Here is a 10133-nt window from a genome sequence, read left to right as displayed (position 1 = left end):
AACTCTATTTCATTTTTGCAAAGGGCAAATTTTAATGTGAAGTCAATACAATATTGTATCATTGTTTCGAGTTGTTCTTTGTAGGAAACCCTAAGCTGCTATCATGAAGAATGTACAGAGGTTGTCACTCCTTCAAGGGCTTGAATCTTGGTCTGTTCGCTAGTCATGCTATGTAATACGCAGTGGAAAGTTATTATTCTTAAATCTATGGCCGATTATTGTAGGATTATGTGCAAATCTTGTATGGGTATAAACGTTTTGAATTCAGCTTCATCTCCAGGTGATGTTGGTTGTGTATCCAGGTATTAAGCAGTCAACTCTTTAAAGATTTCTGTGAATACTATGGGTAACGTCTCTTTTTTCCAAAGAGATCAAAGTGAAATGATTCTCTGTGAAGGAAAATATGTAGTTTTTTTTTCTTCTTTGTGGTTAAAAGATTGCAGAAGAAATAAATTTTGAACATCTCTGTTTGCATTCAATGGAAATGACACTATATTTATAGAGTCTGAAATGCTTAGATTGTTTTTTTTTTTAGTTGAATCAAAACAGTTTTTGTTGATTGTGGTAAACAGTTTTTTTTTGTAACGAACCCTAGTTAAGGTTTGGTGGGTTCGGTAACCCAATATGAGGGTTACAATTGGAGATTTTATCCTGAGTCAAGTTGACTTTATGTGGTTATTGGTTGCTTACGGAAGACAGTTGCAGGTAGTTTTGAGTGAGTATGGCTCTGCCGAAAATGTTTGCTCTTCAGTTTTTTGTTAACAAGATCTCAAACCCTAGTTAGGGTTTAGTCACTCTATTTGAGGGTCACTGATGAAGGCCTACAGACATAATGCATTATATATACACAGGTTGATGATGAGAAATATTCACAAGAAGATGATTTAATAACAGAGCATATTGAAACTGAAATACGTATTTTATTTTGTTTACTCTCTCTGATTACATTAACAGAGATTGAGATAGATGAGTGAGTGAAAAAGATTAAAATCATTCTTTTGGTTGGAAATTATTATCTCTGATTTTATAACAGAGATTGAAAAGAGATTATTGAGTTATACTTGTAAGCTTGTTCGATCATTGACAAATTTATAGTTGTGGTGTTAATGTGCAATTATGAGTTTATCAGTGATTATAAACTGCGGATGTTTTGAAATTGTATGGAACAAAGGGGTTGGTGCTCCTTGAAGCAAGAGACTTCTAAATTTTGTGTACAGAACTTATGTTCTTTGAGATAATAAATGAAATAGTTCGAATGGTTTTTCTACCCCAAAAGAGTTTTCCACTCAAGAAAAATTATATGTTATGTGTTATTGTGTTCAATTAGTTTTCTCTTCCTTCTATGATTTCCATTTACTGCATTAAATCTGTTTTGTTTTTTTCGAAAGCATGTCAAATTGAGTGTCTGATTTATAGTGCAATTTAGTTATTTGTCTCAAAGCAGTATACCTCGGTTACATCTGTGCATGCAAGAAGTTTGAGTCTGTCATAAGCTTTGAACAAATGTTCACCTGTTTCATTCAGTTTAGTCAGAACTATGTGCACTTGTTTATGAATTAAAAGGTTTTAATTTTGTGCTATCTCCACTGACTCTGATTCACCCCCGTCTCAGAATCAGTCAACTTCCAACAGAAAGAACGCTATCGGCCAAGACAATCAGAAATGACACATCCGCTATCGACCACTTTTCCGTCGGCACAAATTTTTCGGCAACACCCATAAAAACCGGCGTAAGACAATTACGAATCCGGTCAAAGTCTTAACATATAAAAGCCTATCGGCTAATAATTTTTTTTCTGAATCAGACAACATTTTGTTATAAATATGCGATTCCGTGGTGGACTTCACCATGCAGGAAAAAGTCAGAGAAAACGCTCTGAAATTTCCACGATACCATGGCCTGGAAATAGACAAAATTAGACTGGTAAAACTAAATTCATAAAACAGAACAAAACATTTCAAAAGACTTTGAGAATGGCAAATGATGTACACTTTTCACAGCTCAAAATTCACCAAGAAAATAAGTTTGAATAACTGACAAGTTGCTTGAACTCTATATTTTTAGATTAAGTACAGTCAAAGAAGATACACCGATATGATGGATTAGAAATTTTTTTATCGGTATTTAGAACACTGAATTGTGCCCAGATGTTTAAAACTTTTAAATTACTCTGTTTTCATCTTTATAGCTTCCACAATCTTCAACTTTGTAAATATTCCAGGCAGCCCCACTACTTTAACCAGAGGGAAGCCAGAATTGTGAAGCATTTTCTTCCACTCCTCCTCGCTTCTCTCTCTTCCCCCATTTGCATGCGCCATCATGATTAGATCGGCAACCATTTCAAGAGATTCACTTGCTGTAGAGTGGTTTTGCACCACATCTTCTGCTAATATAAGCCTGCCGTTTTCAGGCAAAGCCTTGTAACAGTTTTCAAATATCTTGGAGCAGCTCTCATCGTCCCAGTCGATCAAGACTTTCTGTTTCGTCAAATTGTCAAAATCAGTTGCTAAATTATTATGTATAATATTCGTTCAATACCATGTACCGAAAGGCAGAAGCCATTGTGGTTAATTTTCAATTACCTTGATAAAAATGGCGCCTGCAGAGGGTATGCTCTCGAACATATTGCCCCCCACATGTTGAATTCCTGAATACGGAAAAAATTATATAGGTTGCATAAGTTTTTCATGGTCCATCTTGTGTTTTTCTTTTCAATGGATGTTTGAATTTATACTATTGATAAGTGAATGTGATCTGAAAAATTGATTGAAAAAAATACACAACAAATCTAAAATCAATCTGATATAGATATTCATTATAAGAAACGGAATAATCATTATAAGTAGAGGGCAAGCTGAGAAGAGTTGAAATAGCTGAATGTTCTAATTTCAAACTTTAATGGACTTGCATGTTTGTCACATGTTCCTGTTCAAACATATACCTGTGTGGGTGGGTTTAAAAGAAAAAAATTGTTGGGGTACTGGGTAGGGCTTCCTGGTCTGCCGCTGGAATACAGGGTGGAGGAGGTCTTTGCTGGCATTGCTAATTCATTTGAACAACTGTTAAAGGTGGATTCAGTCACTGTATCTAGGAAAAGACTGCTTTGTGGTAGATTCTGTGCTCTTGTGTTGAAGGTGGATTCAATCAACGGTATATCTAGGGAAATACTCCTTTCCTTGTAGATTCTGTGTTCTTGTGGAGGTGGACAAGGTTCTCCTCTCTGAGATCACCAAATTGGGGATTTGGAAGCAACAGATTACTTTTGAGGTTTTGTTTGTGGTTTGTAATAGTTGCTTCAAGGCGGGCCATGCCGCTAACGGGTGCCTGATTAACAGGCACTCACAGTTGGTATGGAGAAAAAGTTCTCCCTTGCTCAAAAGGACAGCAAGTCTATATTTGATGACCTACTGGAGGAAGTTTGTGATGTGAGTAAAATAGCAGAAAGTCGGAGAATTGGGGAGGAGAAGTGTCCCGGGGGTGCCTAATTTTCACAAAGAAAGATGCATGTTGGAATCAACACAGAAAGTTAGCCCTTTACTCCTCTGCCTCTTGGGAGATTATCAAAATAACTAAGAGCTTTTTTTTAACAACCAAACATCCTAACCTGCCTGCGTTTTTCTATTTTCAAAAATTTAAAAACCAGAGTAATTGTTAGGAGAAGAAATAAACCGGGAATAGATGGAGCAGTTGCAACAACATGAGGAAGATCAAAGTTAATCCCTTGAATGTGTGGATATGCCTTCACAATCTGCCCCAAGGCAGTTCCTTTTCCTCCACCCACATCGACCATGCTCTGCACCTCCCTAAACCCCTCATAGCAATTCACAATCTGGGCCATCCCCATCATTGTAAATGAGGCCATGCAATCATTGACAATGTTGTTGACGTGGGGGTCGTCCTTCCCATAGCTCCACAGGTCTTTCCCATGGGCCTTCTCGAAAGCTTGACAACCGTGAAGCACACTTTCATGGAGATAGTGCCATGACTTCTGCAAAACCTCATCAGATTGCATGAGAGCCACAGGAACAAGACTGAAGGGATTCTTCTCATTCACAAAGAAAAGTTTTGCAGTGTTAGTGAGAGCATAAGAGGGCTCATTGTTGGCCTGAGATTGAATGAAAATTCCCTTGGCAGAGAGATAAGTGAGGATGCGAGAGAGGTAATGGAGATTAGGAGTTTGGGTGGGAAGGAGGGCAGCGATTTCATGGAGAGAAAGAGATGCTTCAGGCCCTTCTCTTGCTATAATGTCTGGTATTTTCAGCAGCAGGGCAGATTTCAGAACAAGGGTGGGAACAAAAGAAAAGATGGTGTCCAAAGCTTTCTGAGACTCATCACTACCCATTTTGTTTAGTAACACCAAGATTGACAGTTCAGACCTCCAGAATTGAAGATTTATTTTGTTCTCCTACTGTTACAGACATGCAGCACGATTATAGTGGGTGACATTATATAGAACAAAATCATAGTTGCGGAACAAGACCATTGACCCAAACTCTTTAATTTAAGTTTTTTTTCGGAATCCATCATGATGTATTACGCTTCATGCTTCATTGTCCACATTCGGACCATTCCCCAGTCTTCCCAGCAAGCAGAGTCACCTAAGACCTTTGATTGTTATAAACAATAGCTTTTTTTTGCCAATTAAAATTGGGAGGCCGCAAGGAACAGAGAACAAGTTCAAATCAACAATGATGGTTTGTCTTTAGGTGGGGAATATAGCAGCCCATTGTTTGAACGTTTATGGAATTACTGATCTAATGAATTTTTATTTTTCAGAGCTGTTAAATGAATGGCATATATCTATATCTATTAGATCTGTTTGATTGGTGTGCCTGTCAATGGGGATACATATGGATGTGGAATGGATTGAACTCATAAGGGATGTTCTTTTGAGAAAATATGAAAGAATAGAAAAGAGGAGATGGGCTTTACAGTATGTCAATTTTTTTTGTTTATAAAAGTAAGTCCGACTGACATGGAGGTAGAATGGATTGAATTCATAAGAGATGTTCTTTTGGAGATCTGAAAGAATAGAAAAGAGGAGATGGGCTTTACAATTATGTCATATTTTGTTGTTTATGAAAATAAGTAGAAGAATAGATGTGGCATCTGTATTTGTTGTTTATGAAAATAGGTGGAAGAATAGAAAAGAGGATATGAGCTTTACAATTATGTCATATTTTGTTGTTTATATGGAGGTGGAATGGATTGAATTCATAAGAGATAATGAATAGAAAAGAGGAGATGGGCTTTACAGTTATGTTGTATTTAGTTGTTTATGAAAATATTATCTTCGCTAAGCAACAACAATTGTTTTGTTTTTTTGTTAAATATTGGTAGAATTTATTTAGGGATCCAATTTGATAGAATATTTTTCAGTCATTGAATTTTATTAGTAGATTAAGGATTAGGTCTTTTTTTTTTTTTTAAGAAAATAAATTTTCTAAAAATATTTGTATAAATAAAATTTGTTTAGGTTTTGAATTTATGAGATTTGACATTTATTTTATGTTTTATTTATATTTTATTGTTATATATATTTATATATATATATATATATAAACTAGATTTCAATTTAATATAATTGAACAATTTTATTTTATTTTCTAAAATATTTATATGTTTATTTGCAATTATTTTTATGCAATATTTACAATATCATGATATATTTCAAATTATTTTGTTACTAACAATAATTCTAGATTTTTGCAAGTAAATGGATTTTCTATTAAAAAAAATGGTATCAAATGTTTTTCTAATTTTTTCTCTAAACTAGGAACTTGACATTGCCTCTCTTATTATTGATATTTTTGTTTTAAAAACTCACATGCTTATATTTTTTTAAAAATTAATGAAAATACCAAAAAAATATCATTATAAGAATAGTTTTTCCACCTAAAAAATATTATATTATTATATTGTTATTAAGAATAAATTATTATTAATTTTTTTATAAAGATTATATTATTATATCATTATATTTTTTAACATTCATTCTTTTATTCTTATCATAGATTATATTATTATTATATTTTTTTTTCAACATTCATTCTTTTATTCTTATCATTGAAAAAAGAGTGGATTTTCTCTATTGACATTTTAGAACCCCATGCTTGTCATTTTATAAGACCTTTCCACATAATTAATTATATTCTAATTTAAATAAGAGTTTTTAAATTTTGTATTGTTTTTTAAATTAAATATAATGTGAAATGATGAATTTAATATTAAAAGAAGTCAATGGTTTGATACTTTCTTCTTGTAGAAAAAAATTGTATTGTGAACCAAACAATTTTAATAGTAAATTAATAGTTTGCATTGAATTTCAATTTTTCATTTCATATTTATAAGTTTACAAAGTTGTTGTTTTCAGTTGAATTATATTAATTAATTGAATTTTTACTCTAAAATTAGTAATATGTGGTGAAGGTAAACATTTCATTTAATATCATAAGTCAATCAAGTTTGATGGTATAGCTATATTAACTAATTCTTTTTAGCACTTCTTTAGGCTAAAGTCCAATTAATCAAAAAAAAAAATTATTATTTGAAAAAATAAACAAAAATTTAAATAACATACTATAGTACTAATTAATATGTATAGTACTAATTTTATTAATTTGTGTGTTGTTTAAATTTTTTGTTAGTATCTAAATTGAACTTTAAACTTTTCAATTTTTTTTATCATAAATCAAGCAAGCTTAAATGGCTTTTTAGGCTATATTAACTAACTCTTTTTAGTACAATTAATCAATTTTTATTTTAATCATTTTAAAAAATAAACAAAATTTTTAAAGGACTCGTTATATTACTAATTTTATTAGGTAGTGTGTTGTTTGAAAATTTTATTTATTTTAAATTAAAATGAGCAAACCAATTAGTAAAATTTTAATCAATTTTATTTTATTTTTAAAGTCCAATTTTATTTTTGATAAACAATTATTAATTAGAGTTTTAAAAAAATTGTTTATTTTTTAAAATGAACAAACCACTTAATAATTTTTTTGTTAATCAATCTCATTTTCTTTATAATCTTAGGCAATACTATTACAGTCTAATTAATCATTTTAATATACAAAATAATTTAATAACCTTTAATAATAAATTTAAAGATCTTTCATTTAGTCATTAAAAAATGTTTATTTTCAATCTAATGTTTATGTAGTCACATAAATCTGTCCACTTAATTAAATGAATACTTGGTATTTATTTGATTATTTAACCATCAATTAATAATTAATTAAATTAATATTTAATTAATTCATCTTAACCCTCTTCTCCTATTAATTAAATAAATTATTCAATTTATTTGATTTAATTCACTTAACCAAATTCAGACCATTAATTAAATAAATAAATTATATTTATTTAATTAAATATTCTCTCACATTTAAATAAATTAATATTTATTTAAATCCCACCTCTCACATTTAAATAAATTAACATTTATTTAAATCACCTTTATCCTCCACCCACTTGTATTTTCCTATAAAAGCAAGTTGCACAATTATTTTAAATAAATAATTTATTTAAATCACCTTTATCCTCCACCCACTTGTATTTTCCTACAAAAGCAAGTTGCACAACTATTTTAAATAAATTATTTATTTAAAATCCTATTTATCCTCACCCACTTGAAACCTTTAATGGTTTCCCTTAAAGTATTCAAACTTGATGGCTTTAAAGTCTTCAAACTTGATGGCTTTAAAGTCTTCAAACTTGATGGCTTCCTTCTATAGTCTTCTTAAGACTTTAATGGTTTTCCTTAAAGTCTTCAAGCCTTTAATGGTTTCCCTCAAAGTCTTCAAGCATTTTAATGCTTTATCTTCATTTTTCTCATTTAAATAAATTAATATTTATTTGAATATTTATCCAAATGCAAATTACACCATTTAATTGAAATAAATGATTTTATTTTCATTGAAAATACCAAAATTTCTCCCACTTGCATTTTCCTACAAAATCCACTTGCATGCCTAAACCCCTTCTAGAATTTTCTAATCACTTCTAAATAACCTAACCCCTTCTCTAAACTTTGTCACATTCCTAAGCAAAAGGGAAGTCACTTCTCAAACCCTCAAAGTCTTTGATAACCATTAAAGGCTTTCAACCTTCAACCACTAAATGGCTCAAAGTCTTTGATAACCATTGAAGGCTTTCAACCTTCAACTACTTAATCCCCAAAGTCTCCAATAACCATTAATGGTTAATTCCACTTGCACCCATGGTTAAGGACTTTAACCCCTAACTTAACCCTCATGTAACCCATGTGTCTCTTCAAAGCATTTATTTCTTTGACTAGGGTAACCATCATGTCCCCTCAAGCATTTAATGCTCCTTATCTCTCCTCTCAAGGCTCCTCATGGTGACACTTGTCAACATGGGATTGGGTTGAAAGTCTCACATGGATTGAATATCTTTCAATCCTAAGCCTTGTTAAGATTACTCAATCTTAACCCTTCATTTCCCCATTTCTTCTATAAATAGAACCCTTCTCCTCAAGCAAAAGAAGGAAGCATTTAGAGTATTGTTGTTATACTGGCATTAGCATAGAGCTTTTTCATAGCATCACTATCTACTCTTGCATAGTATTTGCTTATCATATTCAACCATCTTGAATCTCCATATGGCATCCATGGCTAGTGCTAAAGGCTAAGAGCTACACTCATTTGGGACTTGGAGAGGAGAGGAACAAGGGAGGAGCAACTATGAGCATCTTGATTAGCTATTTTATTCTATGTTTATATGCTTTCTATTTCATGCTTAATAGCTCTCTTGATATGCCTGTTTAGGATAATCTTTTGTTGCTAACACTAACGTTTGTTTCTTGTGCTCTTGTGTGTGTTGCCATCAAACAGATTTTCTAATCCTTTTTGCAAAGCATCATTTGGTGAACCCGACATGAATCCAAACACCAAAAAGATCAACTCTTTTTTTTTTTTTTTTTAACCAATAACATGTTTGAATGTTGAAAATGTCACACAGGTTGCGCTTTTGACACTGTTTTGGTGAGTTTGACATTATTTTGGCACTATTCACCCTGTTTCAGTGCTTTTGCCTTCTCTGTCTTTCTTTCTTTTAGTGTGTTTGTGTTAAATAGTGCCTCTGTTCAAACGCAAACTAGCGCTATTGTAACAAAACGTTGTACAAATCACCTTGTAACCAAAAAAAAAAATAATAAAAAATAAAAAATTAGGCTTGTAGAAGCCCACCAAATAGGCGGATTTTACTAACTATTTTTCTCTTTTGTGCAGATTTAAATTAGATTAAAAAGTAGATTTATATTTTTTACTAACTTGTTTTTTGAAGTTGGTTTTAAAAATGAATTCACTTTTTATTTTGGTTTAAAATTAACTTCACATTTCAAATTTGGGCTTTTAAAAAAGAATCACACATTTGTTTGGGGCTCTTAAAAAGAATTTCATTGTTCCAAGGTAAAAAGAACCACAAACTTATACAAAAACAACTTTATTTTTTTTGCAAGTTAGGAAACAAACTTCGTTTTGGTGCTTAAAATCAACAAGGCAAATTTTATTTCTTGCATCAAGATAAAACTCACAATCCACACTTCCATTTTTGGTGCAAATAAAATTCACAATCAACTTGTCTCATTTTTTAAAGCAATTTTACTTCATGCAAACGTGTTTTTCATTAAGTTGACCAGGATTTTCAAATTCTAGTTTACTCAAACAATTGCCTTTGAAAATTAAAAAGAACACCATGATTGTTGGAGCAACATCTCCAAATAGTTAGATCACATTGCAATGATAGATTAAAAGGAACAAGTGTTTTTCGTGCTTGGCACACTTGTACAAAGAGTTGGTCGAGTGGTCCTACTTCTAACACACACTATCCTCTCCCTTGGCTTTCGTGGTCCTAGGTGCAAGAGAAAAGTGTTAGTAACACTCAAAATTTTATCTTTTTAAGAGAGGCCTGCCAAGAGACACATCACTCTTGGGAACGACCTTGAGCGGTAAATCCTTCGAGCCGCTATAGAAATCAAGTGTGAGCGAAAGCTATAGCCTTGGGTATAGCTGTTTCTACAGTGTAACTGGCCGAAAGGACAAATGGGCCCCACCACCAGTTACAAGGCTCTTAAGTGAGTCACTGCAGAATGAACTTATGTCTAAAA

General features: G+C 31.9%; 1 protein-coding gene across 1 annotated transcript; it reads right to left on the bottom strand.

Moving 5' to 3' along the window:
- Positions 1–2056: 2056 nt before the first annotated feature.
- LOC131079351 ((R,S)-reticuline 7-O-methyltransferase) lies at positions 2057–4579 on the bottom strand. The gene is made up of 3 exons (XM_058017264.2): positions 3671–4579; positions 2584–2648; positions 2057–2478 (listed from the first exon to the last, which is right to left on the bottom strand). Exons 1-3 carry the CDS (start codon positions 4341–4343, stop codon positions 2167–2169), a joined length of 1050 nt encoding a protein of 349 aa, XP_057873247.2. The 5' UTR covers positions 4344–4579; the 3' UTR covers positions 2057–2166.
- Positions 4580–10133: the final 5554 nt, after the last annotated feature.

This window comes from Cryptomeria japonica, chromosome 11, assembly GCF_030272615.1.
Source record: "Cryptomeria japonica chromosome 11, Sugi_1.0, whole genome shotgun sequence".
In the NCBI taxonomy this organism is placed as follows: Eukaryota; Viridiplantae; Streptophyta; class Pinopsida; order Cupressales; family Cupressaceae; genus Cryptomeria; species Cryptomeria japonica.
The sequence above is the reverse complement of the archived record's forward strand: the minus strand, read 5'-3'. Positions and strand labels throughout refer to the sequence as shown.